General features: G+C 54.0%; 1 protein-coding gene across 1 annotated transcript in view; it reads left to right on the top strand.

Moving 5' to 3' along the window:
• TBCD (tubulin folding cofactor D) overlaps positions 1-22,218 on the top strand; it is a 174,657-nt gene that overhangs the window by 148,046 nt on the left and 4,393 nt on the right. The window contains exons 26-38 of the mRNA XM_061175155.1: positions 1,000-1,072; positions 3,481-3,599; positions 4,805-4,896; positions 5,617-5,757; positions 9,157-9,240; positions 9,759-9,917; positions 9,996-10,134; positions 11,271-11,392; positions 13,858-13,935; positions 16,962-17,051; positions 17,515-17,602; positions 18,634-18,740; positions 21,022-21,106. Coding sequence (XP_061031138.1) covers positions 1,000-1,072; positions 3,481-3,599; positions 4,805-4,896; positions 5,617-5,757; positions 9,157-9,240; positions 9,759-9,917; positions 9,996-10,134; positions 11,271-11,392; positions 13,858-13,935; positions 16,962-17,051; positions 17,515-17,602; positions 18,634-18,740; positions 21,022-21,106 — 1,377 coding nt within the window. The remainder of the gene's footprint in view (positions 1-999; positions 1,073-3,480; positions 3,600-4,804; positions 4,897-5,616; positions 5,758-9,156; positions 9,241-9,758; positions 9,918-9,995; positions 10,135-11,270; positions 11,393-13,857; positions 13,936-16,961; positions 17,052-17,514; positions 17,603-18,633; positions 18,741-21,021; positions 21,107-22,218) is intronic.

The raw sequence follows: 22,218 nt of genomic DNA, 5'->3' as shown, positions 1-22,218 counted from the left end.
ATGTGAACTTTGGACTAGCAGCATTGCAACCCCTAACCCCTTGCAGAGATAACAGTCTTGGGTGTTGTTAATGACTAGGCTTTGATATTGAGGATGAAGGAGTGAAAGTACATATTGGTCTCTCTTACAGTTCTCCAGCCTCCTGTGTGTCTCAGCATTTCTGCTGGGTTAATAGAACAAATCTTCAGTCCTCCTCCCTTTTTTAAAGTAACTTTATCATTCTGTAGAATCCAGGTACAGTTTTACTAGTTGAATTTGAGTTCTTCACAATCAGTGCCTTAGAATTTCCTTTTAAAAACATATTCATAGTTGATTCATACCAGCCGTGACCATGGTTTGGTCTGCTCCTCTGATTTGTACGAGGACATCCCTCCCCCAGCACCTCTGCCAGGGCTCCCTGGTTTGGGGGAGCAGCAGGAAGAGCACATGAACCCCGCATTTGCCCCGACTGTCTGTACGATCGAGAAAGGCTTAGGTGAGTGACCGTGGAGGCAACAGGAGGGGCCGAGGGTCCTGCGTGCGGTGTGAGCCCCGCACCTGTGCTTTGTCCCTCTCACTGCCCCACCCTCAGATTGGCCCTTCCTCCTCGTCCAGCCCCTCCTGTTCCCAGCACCCATGGACCCCAACTCCTCTCCAAACGAGCTCTGTACATGGCTCGCCTGGGGGCCTTGCCACGTTGCTTCTGGGTGTTTACCACACTTTTCCTTCATTACTTCTGCTGGGTAAGAATAAAATGCCACGTTTTATTGTTACCTGTTCACGTTGGAAGACATGGAATTTGCATTGTATGGAGGAAATAATCGTTTTCTCTTCAGTGTATTAGTTGCAGAGAATATTAAAGTTATGACTGTATGTGACCGATGACCAGCAGATGCACCGGAAAGGATGACGTCATTCAGCCTCTGGGTCTTTCAAACCGAGTCACTGGCCTGATCGCAGGGCTGCCCGGCTGCTCCTGGGCCGGGAGCCTGCCGCTCACTCACATCTGCTTCGTTTCAGGAGGCGGCTGTGTCGGCCCTGGCGGCCCTCTGCAGCGAGTACCACTCAGGGGAGGCGGACTCCACCGCGCAGGGTGAGTGGGCGCCTGCACTCGGGCCGCATCCTCCGCGGCTGGGGTGGTGGGCGGTGCCCTGGGTGCCCCTCCCACTGCCCCTCCCGCTGCGGTGTGGATGGGGCCTGGGGGGGGCGGGGGAGAGCGGGCTCCAGGCCGTGGAGACACCGCCTCCTCCTCAGCCCGTCCCACCCTCACCTGGCGCCCAGAGGGGCTCTGCAGGCCACGCGGGGTCCACTTGCCTGGATTTTACCACTTTACGTGTAGAATCAACTCTTACTTCAGCAGCGTTTGCTTAAATTCTGTTTTTAAGTCAGCTTTCCCCCATTTTGTGCTTTGGAGGCTCCCGTTACCGTGGTGGCGCTCCCTGTCTCTGTGGAGGCCGCTCTTGCATCCCGTCCCTTGGTGCCCGTCCTTCATTATTGGGTGACTGTTTTCCACACTCGTTTCCCAGGCGCTGTCAGCTCAGTCGTCTGCTTCTGCTGTCCTGCCACATCCTTCTGATTTCATGCTTTCTCCTTGGAGTCTGTTCATTTAGTGATTACTTCATTGACTTTTCTATTTCACTGTAGTGTGTTTTAGAATTTTTGTATGACCCATGGCAGCGCTTTTCTGGCAAGTGTCCTTCACGTGTTAATACTTTTGCTCTTTTCCTCTTCACGGGAACAGTGTCGGTGTAGCTGCCTCACTACACGTCATTGCATCAGTCGGGTTTTCCAGAACCACCTCTAAGCTGGAGTTTATCTCACACATCACATGGTCCTGTTTGTAGGGTCTAGTTCAAGAGTGTTAGTTTTGTATGAAGAAGCTTCATATTCACATGTTATGTGGCCCCGTAGCTTTCCTTTATACCATTATATAGAACATGCACTACAGTTACTTCAAAAGTAAAACACTTTAAAAATTATCGTAAGTGTAGAAGAATCATGAGTGCAATAGTCTAAATCTACTTTCTGTGAATTTTTTCAAAAATAAGAAAATATTCTGTAATTTGATCTTCTGACAGACTTTCCAAATTAATGATGTTACACTATGTTCCTTTACCGTAGGCAATTGTACATAAAGAGACAGAAAGCACAGTTCGTCTTCTGTATCTGCGGGTTCCACATCCAGAAAGTTCCAAAAAGTAAAATTTGAATTTTCTGTGTAGGCACCTATTTGCATAACACTGACATTATATTTACAGCGATTGACACAGCACTGGCATTGTGTTAAGTATCACACATCACCAAAGATGATTTAAAGCGTATGGGAAGTGTGCGTGGGTTATATGCAAACACTGTGCCATTTTATAAAAGAGACTTGAGCATCTGTGGATTTTGGTTTCCTCGGGGGGTTCTGGAACCAGTCCCTGTTGGATATTGAGGGACTACTGTAATGTTACTTTATATTAAATTGGGATGATCAAGTCATATTTTACTTTTTGCCTAAGAAAAGGGTAACATGTCATGTCACTCTGACTATAAAAACAAACGACATTCTGAAATTAACATGTTATGTTAAAACTCAAGTGAGTTGTAGAGAAGGATTTTCATGCTGTTGCTGAAGTGTGTTGTTTTAAGTTCCACCAAAGATAACACCTTAGTGTACGTACAAGTGGAGTTCCAGCTTTTTTTTCCTATCCTAATATATGAGGATATAAGGTTTTCACATTCATGTCACAGAAGTCATGCTTCATTGAAATGTAAGCAGTGATAACAAGAATCTCTTCGGTTGTGGTAGGTAACAGAGTGAGGGTGTCTGGCCTTTCTTGACTTTCTGAGCTGCGTTTTCAGAACAGATCTGGTTTTTCCACTTCACTTCCTAGAATTCTTGAATCACGCCCTGGACTTTCAGGCCCCTCTTTCCCATTTCTCCCTCTCACAACCTCAGTTCCAGGTACTCTTGCAGTTCCCATGACGGGCTTTTTCCCGTGTGGGAAGGTCTGTTTTCCCAGCCCTGTGCTCTCACTCAGCCTGGCTGACTGCTCTGCCTGTTTCTGCCCAACCAGCCATGGGTGTCTTGTGAGGAGCAGTCCCTGCACCCCTGCTGTGTCCGAGCGCTCAGCCCTGGGGGTCCAGCTTGGGACCATGTTTGCTCTCTGTCTTTGAGGAAGTATCCTCATTTCTGAGGAAGGCATTTGTGTTCTCAGTGAATAAAAAATGAAAATTTGACTGTGTTGACTACTGTTAAAACTGTCTTGGCTTTATTTTCCCAGGAGTGAAATCATGTATTAAAATGCTTATGAAAACCTTAAAACCACCCAATAAGTTCTCTTTTCTTCAATCTGTTTTGATTTACACCACTTTGAAAATACATCTACTTTAGGAGCCTAAGTAGCCCCTCCCTTCTTCCTTCAGCACTGTTTGCTTGTGTTCTGGAACGTATGTGAAGAGTGTGTCTTGTGGATAATGGACAACAGTGGTCCCCTTCTCGTTCCATCTTTTCAGAGGAGCTGGTAAAGCAGTATGTCGCTGAACTTCAGAGCCCCGAGGAGATGGCTCGCTGTGGCTTCGCCCTGGCCTTGGGCTCCCTGCCGGCCTTTGTCCTGAAGGGCCGGCTCCGGCAGGTGAGGCTGGCCTGAGCATGGCGGGGTGTCGTGTGAGACGCAAGTGGGGTTTGTGGGCGGAAGGAATTCCTGAAAGCCAGCACGTGTGTGCACAAGAAAGGGGATGGGAGCACCGGGGGCAGCAAGTGGTCTTTGAGAGGCTGGTTAATGTTCTCGCCTGAAGGCGATTCGGGACTGCTGACTCCCAGGCTGGGTAGGGAGCTGCGGCCTCCGTGGAAACACACCTGGCCTTTACTTGTCTGTGGTACATCACCCAGTGATTTCTGCGTTAAGAACGAACGTCTCCAGCCTTGTCTGGAAATGCTGGCCTCCCCTGTGGCCGTGGTGAAGGGCGCTGGGTCTCCCACCCCAGGACTCCTCCCTGGGGAGCTGCCCTTTCTCCCCAGCACTGGGCCCTGTGTTTCTGGCATGGCCGGGGGCAGGGGGGTTCTCCCTTGAGCTCCACCGTCCTTGGCCTGTCTCCTTTCAGGGGTGATCTGTCAGCTCTCCTGACACCCCGACTTGGGTCCTGAGCTCCCGGGAGAGTGGGTGCCAGAGTCAGACCCTGGAGACCCAGCTGGCCTCAGCCCACCAAACTCTTATGCTTACGCGCCCCTCTCCCTTAACTCAGACATCAGTCATGGTCCTGCCAGCCCACCTCCCAGATATCGCTGCTGCCAAGTGCCTGGCGCACACATGCCCCTCACCTGTATCACCTGCCCCTGCCCAGGACACCTTGGGATCTGAGGCACTAGACCAACTTACGTACCGAGAGTGGGGACAGACCATCCAAAGCCTGCTCTGGGGCTTATGTATTTGAAACACCTGGCTTTTAGAACTGAACTGTTCCTTGGAGAAGTAACTGGTGGAGATGTGAGAAGCCAGGTGCTTTGTGTGCCCTGTGCTTCAGCTCCAAGCCGGGGGCAGAAGGGGATGCTGGCCGCGAGTGCAGGGTCTTGCCCCGGAGGAGGAGGCAGATCTGCAGAGGCCGCCTGGGCGCCAGGGGGTGGGGTGGGGGTGGGAGCCCAGCAGTGGGAAGGGTTGGAGGCAACCCCCTGTCCCCGCACCGTGTGTTCTTTGGGGCGCATGGCCCACCCGGGTGGCCACCAGCCACGCTGTGCTGCATTCTGGGAGCAGCAGGGCACCAGGCCAGGTCTTCACTTGCATGGAAAGTACATTCATCTTGAGGCTGACAGTTCTGTTGATGACTTGTCATTGCTTTTCAGGTTCTAGCAGGCTTGAGGGCTGTTACCCACATTTCTCCTAAGGACGTGAGCTTTGCTGAGTCCAGGCGGGATGCTTTGAAGGCAATCGCTAGGTGAGCCGTGCAGTTTTTCCTCCCCAAAGTCGCTGTTCTCTCGGAAGCCAGCGACCGAGCATGAAGGGATGTTCACGGCAGTTTGTGTGAGAAGCCCAGTCTTGGGGGCTGAATCTACTTTGAGGCAAATGTTATTTTTTATTTTCTAGTTTCTTCTCTCTTCAGAAGATTGTCCAAGAACATTTCAACTCATAGAGGATCGTTACAGTTTTGTCATAATTATAATGAATATTAAACCCATAGCGCACTTATCTCTGTGCTTTGGGGACACTGGACCTGCTCAGGGACTGGGGCTGAGCTTTCCACTCGAGACCGCGGCCCCCAGGACAGGGAGTGGCACATGTGGAGGGAACGCTGACGCTAGTCACACACGCACACGTCAGGAGGGGCCGCCCTTTCTCTCCCCACGAGCCTGGGTGGAGCCCCTTCTGCGGGGGGTGGTGGGGTAGGAGGGACCAGCCACAGACCCCCCCCACCCACCCATCCACCCCGTGCACCCTGAAACGGTAGACACTAGAAATGTGGTTTGGAGAAGAGCGTCACTCAGCATTACGTCAGTGCGGGAGGAACTTGGGGATTCTGAGTCTGCCTCCGAGTTATGGGTCTGTTCAGAGGTCATCCTGTCAGGAAAGACACATCAGGCCAAAATGATGAGAGAGACAGGAGAGCTTGCATGGGATTCGCAGACATTAGCTATGTTTCCCATGTTTTTAATTTCAGGATTTGCCAGACTGTCGGTGTGCAAGCAGAAGGGACTCCAGACGAGGTTGTGTGCAGAGAGGACGTTGCCCAGGTTTACTGCACGTTGCTGGGCTGTCTGAGCGATTACACCACCGACAGCCGCGGGGACGTGGGAGCATGGTGAGGTGGATGCGTCACCCTCATCCCCTGCTCCTCTCAGGAATGTCCCGCCGAGGCCAGAGACGGGGCGTTCATGCTGCTGCCCTGGCCCCAGCCCGGACCCTTTATTCCCAGGGCAGCTGGAGTTTCTGTCCCAGTCTCTTGTGTGTGCATCCTCCTCTCTTTTTTTTAATATTTATTTATTTATTTAATTTTTTGGCTGTGTTGGGTCTTAGTTGCAGCATGCGGGATCTTTTGTTGCAGCGTGGGCTTCTCTCTAGTTGTGGCTCTTGTGCTCAGTACTTGCGGCGTGCGGGCTTAATTGCCCCGCGGCATGTGGGATCTTAGTTCCTTGACCAGGGATCGAACCCGCGTCCCCTGCATTGGAAGGTGGGTTCTTAACCACTGGACCACCAGGGAAGTCCCTGTCCTACTCTTCACTGAAAAAAAAAAAATTAACTTCATAAAATACAAACATTGTTGTGTCTCCCTCGTCTAAGCCCCAGTTGTCTGCTCTCCAGTTTTACCTAATAAAGTTCACGCAAAGCCCCCACGCAACTGTTTAAAGCAGGAAGGATCTGAAACCATTTTGGGGAAGGGGAGTAGGGAGCACCTGGGTAGTTCTCCAGGGATCCCGTTGTATATCATCATCTTGGCTCCTGCCTGATTGGGAATAAGACTTGAGGTGCACAGATTTCAGTCTTGGGAGGAGCCCTTCAGTTGCTTGTTGACCTGAAGGAGGTCTGTGTCATTGTCAGCCGAGCACGGGGAAGATGCTCACGCCACTGTGCTTGGATCCCTGCCTGGATCCGCTTGTATTTCCTTTCCAAGGTTTCAAAAGTACTTTTCTGTTTACTAGAAATAAGAGACTAAGTTGCCATTTTGGAGAAGCTGAGAGGTTCTCCTACAGCTTATGTTGGAACCTCTTCTAAGTGTTTTTATTCACCTTCTCTCCTTCAAGACCCCCTGTAAATGCGCCTTGTGACGAGGGGCTCACTGTGGGCCGAGCACCGGGTGAGGTGTCGCTGACACTGAGAGGAAGTGGTTTACTCGTTTATTACAACGATGCGAAAAGAAGTTAGCTTTAATTTCGTCTTGTATTTTCATTAATAACATATCTGGTTGGGTTTTTCCCCCTTCTCTCTGTCTGCTAGCCTTTCCTGCCTCTTCATCCACCAGGAGTGTTCCCTTATCTCACCTGCTGCTTTCCTTTCCTTCTTCTCGTCCTGAGATGGCATTTGGGGCACGGCTCCCGTGGGGGCCTGAGGACTGTGCACATGTCTGCACAGCATATCTAGAACCCCGGGGTCCTCCCAGACAGTGGGAGCATGGGGGCTCTCAAGGGGGCCACAGCACCTCCCTGGGCGCATGTCCTCTGGGAGGCCCCAGCCCAGCACGGCCACCTGAGCCCTTTGTTTCCCTGTCCTCCGTGGGACGAGGCCGTGGCAGCCGTTCCTTTTAGGGTCTGTGTGGGTGAAGATGCTCTGACCACAGCCGGGGCTCACGTGTCTGCCCTGGACACTGAGCCCCTCTTCCTGGTTCTTTGCGTGGCATGTGGCTCTAGAGTGGATCCTGGACACTGGTAGGGTTCTGTTGAGGACGCTTTGGTTCTGCTTCATCCTCCAGAGGGTGCTGAGGGCTTCGCAGCAGGCAGTGGGCCCGCTTTGAGTACAGTGCCGTGGTCTCTGCCTCACCCGATATGGGCGGCCGCTCAGGTTCTGCTGTGTTGGCTGCGTGGTGGAGTTGTGGGTGGTGGTCCTCTGTGAACGTGGGGGCTCCTTCTCAGGCCCCTTTAAGGGGAGCCGTTTACTCTCTGACCCTGGTTGCACAGTTCAAGCCAGAAGGGCAGTGGGTTTTCACTGGTGTTACAGTTGCCACCGTGGCTGCCCCCAGAGCACGCGGAACATAAAGTGAACAGAGGAGGGCCAGCCAGTGCTGTGCACATGCAGAAGTCCCCTCTGTGAATCTTTAATTCCAGAGGTTTATCTGAGTTCTGCAGTGTTGGGTCCTTTTCCAGAGATCCTAATTCTCTGTAGAAAGTCTTCATCTTTTTCATTTGTTTTCTATCTTTCTTTTTTTTTTTCTTCAGCGTGTTCCTCATGGTTACTTTAAAGACTGGCCATTTACTCCAATATCCGTGTCATCCATGGGTCTATTTCTGTCGTCTTCTCTCTCTCATCATTGTAACACTTGGTCTTTTTTTTTTTTTTTTAACATTCCTTGTAACTTTTAACTAAATCCAGAAATTGTGAGTTCAAAATTGCAGAGATTTTGGGTTGTGTAATTTCCTTGCAGCAAGATTTAAGTTTCCTTTTGTCAGGCCCCCTGTTGTGTGGGTGGGTCACCTGCTGTCCTCAGGGCTGGGGTTGGCTGGCCCTTCTGCCCACACCCGCAGCTCTGACTGAGGGGCTTCCCAGGGCCCTCCTCCTGCACATGTGCACCCCCAGCTGCCGGCTTCTGGGGTTTTGGACCCACACCCTGTGCTTGTCCAGTTAGGAGCTGCTGAGGGCCCCAGGGGCGTGTGCTGCAGCCTTTAGCCGCTCCTGTTTCCTCTTGCCGGCCTTTCCCTGTAGTGCTGTGCCTGTGGGCGCTGGGGGTCCAGGGGGGATGCTCTTTCCTCCCTCCCTCTACGCCCTGACCCACCCTGGCACCTCCAGAGGGTCGTGCGTGTTGTGTCCTGAGCAGCAGCTGGCTGGCGGCTGTACCTTGGTGTCTGAGCCTGTCCAGCTCCCTTGGCCCCGGCCTGTGTCCGTCTCATGCCTCCGATCACCACCACACCTGCACTCAGTGCTTTGGCTGCTGGGCCTCTCCGGGGCCGGGGCCTCTGTCCGTGCAGGTCCGAACAGCACAGGCTATCTCCCGTGTGGTGCACACTCCTTGGCGGGAGGGTGGGTGCCCCAGGCATATAGGACCTGCTGGCCCTGGCGACGTGGGGCAGTGTCTGTGGTCCCTGTTGCCCAGCTGTGTCCGACCTGGGTTGAGTGTTCTTTGTCCCAAGTTTAAAATGATGCTTTCACTCTGGAGTTAGGCCAGCAAACATGAGCTGCTCTACATACATCTATCCCTCGAAAAGCCAAAAAGCCCTTAAGAGTTTTTCTGCTGGGAAAAAACTTTGTAGAGTGGGTATATTTTGTGTTTAAAGGTTCGTGGGAAAATCAGCGCTGTTTCTGTGTGTGCACTTGTGAGAGAGTTTGCTGGGACCTGGCCATTAGTCTTCAGGTGTCAAACAGGTGTCTTTGCTCAAGGTAATGTGTGAGAGAAATATTTGTCGAGGAAAGGCTGCCGGCGGCCTTTGTCGAGCCTCCTACATGTTTCTTGCCCTGGGTTGAGGGTGTCTGAACCCGACCCCGCAGAGTGGCTGATGATCACATAGCTCCTGGGGCAGGAAGCCGGCGCCTCACCCCCTCCATGTCTCTGCAGGGTCCGCGAGGCCGCCATGACGAGTCTTATGGACCTGACTCTTCTGCTGGCAAGGGACCAGCCAGAGCTGATCGAGGCCCCAGTGTGAGTGTGTTCTCCCGCTGCGTGGAGAGGGTCTGCCGGGTCCTCCCTCCTGACTCCACAGCCCCTGCTCCTGGCTAGGCCTCCCTCAGGGTCCAGGCCTGTTGCAGGACAGCCAGCTTCCTGGCTCAGGACCCCTGTGCCGAGCGCCTGCTGCTGCTGGGGACTGGCCATCCTGTCCCCCGCTGGTTCCCTGGACACCGGGCTGCGTCCAGGTACCTTGCTGGCCTGGGATCACCGTGCCCCTTCTGTTGCCGAGGCCCCCGAGGAGACCCGGGCGTTGCTTCCTCAGCACCACCACCCCGACTTCCTCCTCTGGCTGCAGGCACCCTGTCCTCCCATTTCTTCCGTCTCTTCTCACACACCACCCATGCGGTAGCGGTATCAGTCTTCACTGTTCCACTCTAGACCTCCCACTTAGGCTTCTGGGCTGCCAGATCCCGTTCCCACCGGCAGCCAGGGTGGCGCGTGTGCCCGCTCTCATGTTCCAGCCGAGCTAACCCTGCGCTCTCGGTTTGCAGCTGCCAGCGGATCATGTGCTGCTTAGCCCAGCAGGCGAGTGAGAAGATCGACCGGTTCCGGGCGCACGCAGCCCGTGTGTTCCTGGCGCTGCTCCACTGGGACAGCCCTGCCATCCCTCACGTGCCCCACCGGGAGGAGCTGGAGAGGCTTTTCCCCAGGTACTGGCGCTGAGTTCCCGGTGGGGCAGCTCTGTTTCCAGCGGGGCGGCCCCTCCAGCTCGTGCTTCTGTCTTGCAGGTCCGCCGTGGCCTCTGTGAACTGGGGCGCGCCGTCGCAGGCCTTCCCTCGCGTGGCCCAGCTCCTGGGGCTGCCTGCCTACCGCTACCACGTGCTGCTGGGGCTGGCTGTGTCCGTGGGCGGCCTGACCGAGTCCACGGTGAGCAGGCGCCTCAGTGGGCCTTCCCGAGAGGGAGCGCTGCCTCCTTCCTTCCTTCCATCCTTCCTTCAGGACCCTCTGCTGGAGCTCAGTGTGCCTGCGGGGCAGGTGGGGGGCGGGCGTTACCCCTGATCCACTGGACAGCGTGTGGGGCATGAGCTCAGCGGCAGGGAGACTGCAGATGCAGATGCATGCAGCTCCTGCGCTCCCTGGCTTTTTTGCCAGTCTCGATTCACCCTCCCTACACGTCAAGCGCCCTATGGTTCCCCAACCTGTCTCTCCAGGTTCTTCTTTCCTGTTTGTGCATTTTCTTGGTGGTTCATTGTGTTGTCTCCGTTCTGTTGTGTTGCCGCCCCTGCGTGGGCCCCTCCCTCTCCCTCTCGCCCCTCATCGCTCCCTGGGCCCTGATTCGGTGTTTCCTGAACCAGTGGATTCATGGTTTTCGTCACTTCTGGAAAGTTCTCCACCGTCCTCATTCCCGCCCACAGTCAGTCCTCTCCGCCTTCATGCTTCTTTTCAAATTACTGCAGTTTCTGCAGTTCTGTGTAGCCTGCTCGTTCCCTCCCACTGTTGCATTTTTTGGTGTTTCAGTAATTGTATCTTCATTACCATTCAGTTTGTTCTGAAATCTGTTTCTTGTGCTTTTCCATCGCATGCTTATCTTTGTGACTGCATTTCTCTGTAATAATTAACACACAATATCCTCCTACATTCTGTGTCACGTGATCCAGTGTCTGCTGTCAGAGGGAGGCCTGCATCTGCTTTCTTGCTCTGCAAACTCCTTCGTGAGGACTCACCAGTTGGGTGTTGGTTGTGCGATGGTGTTAGCTGTTGACCTGAGGGGAGGTGCCTTTGCTTTTGCTCCCCAGCAGCGGTGGTCGCCCAGATACCGTGCATCTAAGGGGTCCAAATTTCGCAACAGCATGTGAGGGCTAAGTTGTGCTGCTGCGTCCAGAGCTGCGTTTCCAATTCGGGTGTCTGCACTGTGGCCGCGCTCACGCCCGGCCCGGACAGGCTCTGAGGGATCCTCACTCTCTGTAGCGGATGTTTTGAGTCTGTCACCGCGGCCAGCCCTGGGGCAGGGGGTGCCAGGAATGGCGTGGTCTTGTCCCTCTTACAAGAATGCCGTATTACAGGTCAGGTACTCAACACAGGGCCTCTTTGAGTACATGAAGGGGATTCAGAACGACCCGCAAGCCCTGGAGGACTTCACTGGGACCCTTCTGCAGGTCTTTGAGGACAGCCTTCTGAACGACAGGTGAGTGGTGGTGCTGTTCGCAGTGGTTTCTCAGATCCCCAGGGTCTCATTTCCCAGGAGGGTTTTGAGGGGAGGTAGGGTGGGCCCAGGTGAGGAACGTGGGCACAGCCAGGCAAGGGCGTGACCGGAGTCACCTCCCGTGCCCCTCGCAGCCTGCACTCTGGGCCGGTTGTATACGTTGGAAGTAAGGTGACAGGCTGTGAGCCAGGAGAGTTCGTGTGGCTCTGGCCTGTGGCGCTCCCTGGTCACGCACACCGACATGTCAGTGCCACTGCTCAGACACGTGGTTCACACACAACCACGACCATCGAGAAGATGAGATCTCAGCCTGCCAGGATTGGAACGTGACCTGTTTTCTAAATGTTTTTGCTGTAGCATTTTGTTAACTGCTTTTCCAAGAAGATGGAGTGTAGACCCAAAGCCCTACCTCAGAACTGGGGGTGTTTCCTGCACCTTCTGAGAAGGCTGTTCCTGGACTCCGCTCTCAACTGTCCTGGAGCACCTGGGCCCCCGGTTACCACCGCATGGCTACAGGTCCCCTCGTGCAGGCCCTTGTCCTGTCCCTGGGATGCACAGATAGCTCTCAGCAAACAGGAACTCAGGCCATTGCTCTTTGCCGTTTCCACGAGCAGCTGTCTGGAGGCGTAGAAGACATCTAACAAAACACACGTAAAGTGTACAGTCTGAGAGGTTTTGACTCGTGTCAACAACCATAAAAACAATCAAGACACTGAGTGCATCTGTCACCCACAGTTGCCTCCTGCCCCTTCTAACCCCACCCCCCCAGGGTCCCCCAGCCCCAAGGCAACCACTGATCTGCTTTCTGTCACTGTAGCTTAGTTGGCATTTTCTAGAACATTACTTAAGTGGGATCATGCAGTGTGTGCCCTTTTAGTGTCTGGCTTCTCGGATGCAGCATGTTTCTTTTAGAGTCACCCTTTTTAGTGCTGAGTTATGTTCTATTGTGTGGTTACATCACAATTTGTCTGTTTACCTGTGGACCGGCACTGGGGTTGTTTCCAGGTTGAGGCAGTTGCAGGTGAAGCTGTGATGAACATTCATGCACAAGCCTTCATGTGGAAGTGTCTTTCCTTTGCTCTTGGGTGAATGCTAAGGAGCAGACTGGCTGGGGTCACAGGGCGGGTGAATATTTAAAACTGCCAGACTGTTTTCTGGAGTGGCTGCACCGTTTCCTCCTCCTGCTCGTGGCCTCAGAGAGTTCTGGGCGGCCACGTCCTCACCACAGCTGGTGTGGTTGGTCCTTTTCTTTTAGCCGATCCAAGGGGGTGTGGTTTCTCGTCGTGGCTGTAATTCGAGTTTCCCTCCTGACTGAGGGTGCCGGGCATCTTCTCAGGTGCTTGCTGGCTGTCTGGATAGCCTCTTTGGTCAGGTATCTGTTCAGATCTTTTGCTCATTTTTAAACTGGGTGCTTCTTTTTTACCTTGCTGCCAGGTTTTGAGATTTTCTTATACATACTGGACAGGTCCTTTGTGAGACGTGATTTGCAGATGTTTCATCCCAGCCTCTAGCTTGTCTTCCACACTCTTTAACAGTCTCTCTGTTAAGAACAAATATTTTACATTTTGATAAACTTGTTTGTACTCTTGTTGTTCTATGGATTGTGTTTTCTGTGTCATATCTAAGAAATTTCTGCCTAACTCAAGGCTACAAAGACTTTCTCTTACATTTTCTCCTAGAAGTTTCATAGTTTGAGTGTTCCATTCAGACTTCAGGTCCGTTTGGGGTTGGTTTCTGTGTGATGCAAGCTACAGGTCCAGGTCTGTGTCCTGGTTTTGCCTGTGGACGCCCAGTTGCTCCACGTGTGGGAAAGACTGACCTTCCCGCTGCGTTGCTTTTGCATCATTGTCAGAAATTGTGGATGTGCAGCCCAGTTTGGGACTTTTCTCTTCCTTGATGCTTGTCTTCATACCAGGATCACATGGTTTTGATCACTTGAGCTTTGCCACAATAATTATTATTTTTTAAAAATATTTATTTATTTAGGCTGTGCCGGGTCTTTAGTTGTGGCCCCATGGGACCTTTGTTGCCGTGTGTGGACTTCTCAGTTGCGGCATGCAAACTCTTAGTTGTGGCATGCATGCGGGATCTAGTTCCCCGACCAGGGATCGAACCCACGTTCCTGTACTGGGAGCGCGGAATCTTACCCACTGGACCACCAGGGAAGTCCCCGCCACAATTATTTAAATTGAGCAGTGTTGGCCCTCCAGCTTCGTCCTTTCTTCCTGTAGCTGTTTGGGCTCTTCTTCATCCTTTGTGTTTCCATATAAACTTTAGAATTGGCTTGTCATTTTCCGCACACATCCTGCCAGGATTTTGGTTGGGGTTGAGTTGACGGCCGTCCAGGGAGAGCCCTCATCTCAGCAGCACTGAGTTTCCCCCGTGCCCAGGTCTTCCCTTCTGCTGGTTTCTGGTACCTGGTGTCTCACACATGTCTTCTCTCCCAGGGTGTCTGTGCCGCTGCTAAAGATGCTGGATCAGATGCTAGCCAACAGCTGCTTCGCCATCTTCACCGCCGAGGAGAAGTAAGTGTTCAGAGAACAGCTGGTGAGATCCAGAAATCCGGCTTCTAGGAGATAGCTTTCTAGTACGTTCAGGGTCAATTTTTATACACCGTGTAAGTGCCACCAAGAAGCATTGGCTGCTCCCACATGGGGGTGGGGGCCCCTGCTGCAGCCCTGCTGTCCAGGCAGGAAACAGAGCAGGTGAGGCGTCCCCTCTGACGGGGGCCTGCAGTCAGGGCAGTTATGGACGGCAGACAGGACAGTGAGTGGGGATCGCAGAGGGCCGTGATGGTCACGGTGCTGGGATCTGGTCCAGGTGGAGAGCCCACCTCAGACAGGCCGGGTGGGTGTGGGCGCAGGGAGCGGGTCTGAGAGGCCGCTTCCCTCCTCTGCTGTGTTCAGGGCTCCTCAGCTGCCGAGCACAGGTACACTGCAGCCGCTTCATCGGCCTCCCTGTCTGAGGCTCTGGTGCCTTGGGGTTAATTTTCTCCCACTTCTGAGGTCTCTGCTGCTTGATCGGCTGCTTGATCTCAGAGCTTCCTGCTCGGCTGGTGGTGACAGTCGTTGTGTGTCATCTTTCTGGGGGTTCTTCCCCAGTCTGGGGCGGTGTTGTTGCACTGATCAGGGCTTGGGTGAATCCTTGGGGGCCCTCTGCCCTGCACACCGAAAACTCAGGGTGGCACCAGGTTCTGCCCAGGTCCCCTCCATGTCCCCTCCGCAGGCAGGAAGCTGGGCAGTTGCAGGCTCACCTCCTTTGCCTTCCAGGCCTCAGTGGTCACCGTCCTTTGCAGCCTGCTGTCTAGTGAGTTTTGTTCACTTTTAGTTCTTCCAGGTGGGAGTGGATCTGGTCCCTGTTGTTACGTCTTTGCTGAGACGCTCAAATGCTCTTTTAACTGAATAACATCAAAGGGTTTCCCCTTTAATTTGCTGATGGTACATCATAGCATGTTTCTTATACCTACTGTCAGAGCAACTTGTGCATTCACGGGATACGCCCCGTGGTTGTGGGATGTGATCCTTTTATACATTGTATGACTGCTTACTAAATATTCTGTTTCAGATCTTAACCTATTTTCCTGGTTTGAAAATTTCAAAATGAAATGGTAGGAGAAAATAGTACCCCAAGTGTCAGGCTCACCTCCCGCAGCGGGGGGGTCATGGGCACTCCAGCTGCTGCTGCTGGAGGGGAGTCTTGGGGTCCAGGGAAGGGGATGCTGCCGTGCAGGAGACATGGGAGCCAGGGAGCTGGAGAGAGCAGTGGGCCCCCGTGCGTCTTCCCGAAAACCACCGGTTGCAGATCAGTGTGGGTATGAGGGGACGAGGCACCCAAGGGTGACTGTGGGCTTCCTGGACTGGCCACTGGAAGGGGGCAGTGGTTCTCAGACAGGAAGGCTGGATGGGGTCAGTGTGGACCAGAGAGGCCTGGAGGTCCAGTTGGAAGGCCGTCCTAGCAGGTCAGGCTGCTGTAACAGAAGTACCACAGCCCGGGCAGTTAAACACCAGAAACTCATTCCTCCCGGTGCTGGAGGCTGAATATCCGAGATCAGCAGAGGAACGCAGTCTCGCTGTGTCTTCCCATGGCAGAAAGACCACCTCTTGTGTCTCCTCTTTGCAGGGCACTGATCCCACCGTGGGCTCCATGTCATGTTCTAATCACCTCCCAAGGCCCCACCTCCTAACACTCTCATGTTCCAGATTAGAGCGTCAACGTAGGAATCTCGGGGACACAAACATTCAGTTCATAGCAGAGATGTTTGGTTTAAGATGCTTGTTAGATCTCGTCCAGAGGAGATGGATCTTCCAGGCTGGAACTCGGTGGAATGTCCTCAGAAAATGGGTGGTATGTGGTCCCATGAGGCCACCAGGGGGGCAGGTGTAGACAGGTGGCCAGGGGAGGTGTGTAGACAGAAGCGCCATGACAGAGCTGTAGGGGTGCCCCATTGTTAGGGAGACGGGGAGCAGAGGGGAAGCAGATCTACCAGGAAGAAGGTGAGGCGGAGGGGCAGTCACAGGGGACGTTGATGATGTGTGCCGAGTGGTCACGTAGGCTGAGGACAGGAGTGACCGCGGCCCTCAGCGACCTGGTGGTCACTTGGTCCCTGACAGACATTTCAGCGAGCTGTGGGGAGAAGCCGGATGGATCAGGGAGGGGTGGGGCTGGAGGGCGGGCCGGCCGAGAGGACAGTGGTGCCACGTGGATGGCAGGTGGCGGGGGTGCCACTGGGGGGCTGAGGTCTCCTTTAGCCTGAGAAGACGGGAGAGTCTCCCTGGGACCACTTCTGGTCAGGGGAGCTGCTGTCACAGGCTGACCCTGAAATGGCCACCATGGGTGGCTGCTTGCTGCCTGCCTAGGGCGGGAGGTCTGTCCTGCGCCCTCGCCTGGGAGTCTGGTGACATAAGGCTCTGCCCCCAGCCATATCCCAGGTCACCTGGCCAGTGGACAGGAAGAGGGAGTGTGGGGCCACTCAGACCACTGTGCCTCAGCCCTCGTCGTATGGCCAGAATTGGCCTGGGGCTGTGGCTCCGCAGGAGAGGAGCATTCATCTCACGGGGACTCACGCTGGTCGTGGCCACCGTGGCCCCATGTTCTCCTCGGCCAAGCAGAGCCGGGGAGGGTGCCTCCAGTCCCTCCCTGACCCTCCAAGGACCTGGACCTGGAAGTGAGTGAGTGGGGCCTGGTCACGATTCGGTCGTCCTGCTTTGATCTTGGGTTGAGCCTGGCGCCGACATGGTACATGTTGGCTGGGCTTGCAGTGGGGCCGAGTTCTGGGTGTTCCTGTTACGTCGAGGCCCCACCAGGGGTCAGCCTGCCCTCCTGTTGAGGGGCTGTGAGGCCGGGGAGGTGCCGCGGGGAAGGTGGTTTGTTGAGTGCACGAGACAGCAGGTGTCTGTCCCCTGCTGCACTTGCAAAGGAGCCAGTTACATGCCCTGGTGTTGACGTGCCCTGGTGCATGTCCCCAGGGGCGAGGCTTCTCCTCTTCGGGGGTGGCCACCATCATCAGATGTTCCCTGGAAGCCCACCTCTGGGTCCTGTGCTTTCCTTCCAGCCACCCCTTCTGTGTGAAGCTGCTCGCGCTTTGTAAGGAAGAGATCAAGAAGTCCAAAGACGTCCAGAAACTGAGGGCCAGCATCGCGGTGTGAGTTCCAAGTGACTCACTGAGGCGGTAAAGGGAGGGGCCGGCCCAGCAGCCGAGAGCGTGGGGTCGGGGGCGTTCTGATGTCAGAGTGAGAGGCGGGTGGCCCTGGTCACGCCGGCCGGTGTTCCTGGTGGAGCAGGTGGGCCCGGCCACAGCCTGCCCACCCTTGGACCAGCCTCCCAGACAGGTGGGCGTTGGGTCAGGGAGTGTTGTCATAGAAAAAGCCCCGATTCCCCGACACTCTGGAGGTCTGGATGCCCCCACCTGCGGGGAGAAAGTGGACGTGAACCCAGGGCTGCCTCCCCAGTGGAACAGCCGAGGCCTGGGGAGTCACCACGGGCAGCACCTGGGGGGCCTCCCGTCCCACGCAGACCGGCAGGCCCCCCAGTGAAGTGAAGGCGTGGGGTATCCAGGCAGCAGGCTTGGGCGGGGGTCAGCTCACCAGAGTGCGGGGTCCCTGCAGGTTCTGTGGGCTGGTGCAGTTCCCCGGCGACGTGAGGAGGAAGGTCCTCCTGCAGCTGTTCCTCCTGCTCTGCCATCCTTTCCCCGTGGTGAGTGTCTGCAGCTCCAGGCCCCACTCGGGGCCAGCGTCCCGGCCTGCACATTGGCGCTGGGGTCTGATGCTTCCTGGTGTTGGCACAAGAGGACCTTGATGGAGGGCGGGCCCTCATCAGGGTGGGCGGGGCATGCTGTGCCTGTGGATGCAGCAGCTGCAGTGTGGTGGTTGAGCCTGGCCCCTGGGGGCGAAGGGCCTGGGGCCAGATGTGCCCCTGGAGCCCCAGGGAGTGAGCCCAGGCGCCAGGGAAACACCCGACGCTGGCTGGGACCCCTGCCCCCTGGGATCCTGGCCGCAGGTGCACCCAGGTGCCCTGCCACGGGGTGGGGGGTTTCAGCCCATCGGGGTCCTGCAGGCTCTGGTTCAGGGGCTCCTGGAAGGCGCCTACCCCACAGCCCCCACCCTGGGGTCAGGTTTCCCAGGAAGTCTCTTCTTTCCCTTTGGCAGAAGAAATGCTCTTCAGATAACTCAAATGTGACACCTTCCTTAACAGCTAAAGTAACTAACTCTCATCTAGCACAGCTGTTTTCAAAGTGGGGTCACTGGACGCCCCTCCCCCCATTATCAGAAATGCAGATTCTCAGGCCTTGACCTGCCAAACCAGGAGCTCTGGGGGAGGCCTTGGGATTCCGAGAGCACCTGTTCCATGAAATAAATCCCCCCCAGGGACAGCTAGAAAAGAAAGCAGATGAGAGGACTTCTCTGATAAGGTGCAGGTTTTTAATGAAGCATTTCAGTAAGAATGATGTTCCTCCTGATAAGGGCCTCTGGGGGACCACAGGGGAACGGGGCGGCCCAGGCGGAGCGCGCCTTGTGGTCACTCATCAGTTGTGGCCCCAGTCTCCTGAACGGCGGTCCAAGGTCAGCTCCTCTTAACCGTCTGCCCAGCGAGCCTTTCCTGTTTTACTTGGACTCTGGGCCCCCGGGAGGTGCCTGGGCCCTCGTCCCTGCTTCCGGGCAGGGTCCCGTCAGCTCTGCTCTCTGTCACGGGCCTTCCCCTCCCACCAACTCGCTCTGTCCCTCCAGATCCGGAAGAGCACGGCCAGCCAGGTGTATGAGATGGTGCTGACCTACGATGTGGTGGCCACGGATGTCCTAGATGAGGTCATGGCTGTGCTCAACGGCACGGCCTGGTGAGCGTGGGCCCTTGCCCTCCCCGAGAGTGTGGCGGGTACAGCGCCAAAGTGAGCGGGACACCCAGAGCCTGTTCGTGGTCTCTCCCCAAACCCTCCAGAGCAAAGAGGGAAGACGGGCTCCAGCCCTCCGCCTCAGCTCTGGGTTTACGAGGAGGCAGTGGTGTCTGTAACTGATCTCTCCTCACCCATGTGTCTGCGTTTCTGTAGCACAGGCTCACTCCTTACACCCAAGAGGGGCTGGGCGGCCAGGCAAGGGAGGAGGGGGATCTTCCTGGGGTGTTCAGGCTGGAAGATTTTCAAATTGAAATTATTTTTCCCCAAATACAATTTTTGTAAGTGAGAAGGTGGGTTGTTCTGAGCACTGATTGGTTAGAGGCTGACTTCCTCTTTCTCTGTGGTTGCTTTTCTATTGATCACGTCATGGCTCTGGGTGCCGGTGGGCGCTGGTGCACCTGTTTCTGCAGTTTATTGGGGTTGAAATCACTCGAGAATGGCAGCTCCTGCCCCCTGAACTGTGGCGTCAGAAATGCAGGGGAGTGTGTGGCATGGCAGGCAGTTTCTCCCTCCTCGGGGACGTGCCACGTGTGTCAGCTGTGGCCCCCAAGGAGCGGAAGGGTGTTGAGTGGCTGCAGCAGGAGCCCCCAGGCCCAGACTCACCGCAGAGGAGAGCCGTCCACTGGCCTTTGCTCACTCTTGGTGGAAAAGGCCACGTGTGGACACGTTCAAAAATCAAACAGACGGAGGGAACCAGGAAGAATAAGTTTTCCTCCCTCCCACCCCAGACACCCACTTCCCTCCCAGACAGCCAGGGTCACCCCTTGTTCCAGGTCGGGTCTCCAGGTTCGTTTTAGGCACAATTTCCTGCCATCTCTGTTGGCTCCTCAACTCTCAGTGAGTTTGGACGGCAGGTTTGAAAGAGGGGTGTTGAATGGGGGTGGAGGGGGCTGATGGGGAAGCAGGGAAAGGGGTAGCCCGTGAGCATGGGTCTAGCGGGCAAGACTGAATGATGACAAACATGGGAGTGATGCTTGTCCCAGTCCAGGCACCGCACACACTCACGCGCACACACACACATGCATGTGCACATTCAGGCGCTTGCACACGCCCCTACAGGGTGACCACTCTCCTCAGCCCTGTTTTGGACACAGGACCAAAGTTCAGAGGTTATTTAGGCAGCGGCCTGCTCAGGCACCAGTGATGAGGGTCCCCCAGGACTGGGTTCCGTCGCTGGGGTCAGTGCACTCTGCTTACGCGGGAAAGGATGTGCATAACCTACGCACACGCACTACCCTCAAAACAGTGACGTTCCTACAAGGGCTGAGCTCCGCACAGACCTCACATTGATGCAGCTTCCGTTCCTGGCCTGACGGCCCAGCTCCCCTGCTCGGATGTGAGCCACTGTGGCCTGAAGGACAGAAAAGGGCCTCTGGTTTTAGGGCTGCGTTAAGGTTTTCTAGGGAGATACTTGGCCTCGAGCAGGAGGGCATTCTGGTGAACATCTTGTGGGCGCCTCAGTGAAAATTCCAGAGCAGAAAACGTGGCCTCAGGAGACGTGGATGCCTCCGCTCTGTGAGCAGCTGGGACGGGACACATTTTTCTGTTACGTTGTCAGCTTTAAAAGCACGGAGGCACGTTCTACATCACACTCAAAACTCTTCAGCTTGAAAAGGACAGTGAAGGGAGCATGACATGAAACCACCAACACCCAGTGGGTCCCAGAGTTCCCCTGAGTTCCCCACGCCTGCCTTTCTCCTCTCACAGTTCAGGGTGGGGTTAACCTTCCAGAGGATTTAAAGATAGCTCATTTTTTCTTATTATAAAAGAAAAACATGCCCAGTTTTCTTTATGGTATTGCTAAATTTAATTTTTGTTTTTAATGAAAGTTATAGGTAAACAGCTTTCCAAGTCAAATAAAACTTAAAACCCATGGGATAAAATCTGTGCCACTGTCTTAGCATTTCCTGTCGCCGGCCCCTGGCTTGGGCTGTTTGGGGGCCGAGTGCCCTTCATGGGGCTCCCTGTTTGGTGGGGCTCGTCCTCTGCCGTTTCCCAAGGAAGGGCTCAGGAGCAAAGCCTTGTGCAGGTGTCCCGCCCGAGCTAGGCTCGCCGGGGTGTAGGTTCTGGAGTGAGGCGTCCTTTTTCCCTGATTCCTACCTAATCTAAGGTGCCTTGGGTTTTCTGCACACCCGACAGGAAGTGTAGTGTAGAAAGATCTTGGCAGGTTTGGCTGCACGGACTGTTCCTGGGGCTGATGCTGCCCCCCTCTCCTCCTCCCCAGGGATGCAGAGCTCCCGGTCGTGAGAGCCCAGCGGAACCGCCTGTGTGACCTCCTGGGCGTGCCCAGGCCTCAGCTCGTCCCCAAGGTAACCACCTGTCCCCTCAGGCCACATGGGGGACCTGGGGCCCCTTCTTTTTCTTTTTTTTATAATTTAAAATAGACATTATTTTAAAATATTTTTCTAGCTTTTTCAATATTTATTAATCAATAGAATTTTTACTATAACATCTGAAGTGTTTACTAATCATTATCCAAACAATAGACCAAACTGAGTATTTAAGTACTCCCACATCCTAGCCGATGTAAGTTGTTTTTTTAAATTTAATTTTTTTAATTGAAGTATAGTTGATTTACAATGTTGTGCCAATCTCTGCTGTACAGCAAAGTGACTCAATTATACACATACAGACATTCTTCTTTTCATATTCTTTTCCATTATGGTTTATCACAGGATATTGATTATAGTTCCCTGTGCTATACAGTAGGACCTTGTTGTTTATCCATCCTATATATAATAGTTTGCATCTCTAATCCCACCGTCCCAGTCCTTCCCTCTCCCTTCCCACCCCATAACCACAAGACTGTTCTGTCTGTGAGTCTGTTTCTGTTTTGTAGATAGGTTCATTTGTGCCATTTTAGATTCCACATATAAGTGATATCATATGGTATTTGTTTTCCTCTTTCTGACTTCACTTAGTATGATAATCTCTAGTTGCATCCATGTTGCTGCAGATAGCATTATTTCATTCTTTTTTATGGCTGAGTAGTATTCCATTGTATATACGTACCACATCTTCTTTATCCATTCATCTGTCACTGGACATTTTGGTTGTTTCCATGACTTGGCTATTGTGAACAGTGCTACTCTGAACATAGGGGTGCATGTATCTTTTTGAATTATAGTTTTGTCTGGGTATATGCCCAGGAGTGGGATTGCTGGATCATATGGTAATTCTGTTTTTAGTTTTCTGAGGAACCTCCACACTGTTTTCTACAGTGGCTGCACCAACTTACATTCCCACCAGCAGTGTAAAAGGGTTCCCTTTTCTCCACACCCTCTCCAGCATTTGTTATTTGTAGACTTTTTAATAATGGCCATTCTGACTGGTGTGAGGTGGTACCTCATTGTAGGTTTGATTTGCAGTTCTCTAACAATTAGTGATGTTGAGCATTTTTTCATGTGCCTACTGGCCATCT

This window comes from Eubalaena glacialis, chromosome 19, assembly GCF_028564815.1.
Source record: "Eubalaena glacialis isolate mEubGla1 chromosome 19, mEubGla1.1.hap2.+ XY, whole genome shotgun sequence".
Lineage (NCBI taxonomy): Eukaryota > Metazoa > Chordata > Mammalia > Artiodactyla > Balaenidae > Eubalaena > Eubalaena glacialis.
This window is presented reverse-complemented; position numbering and strand designations above follow the sequence as displayed.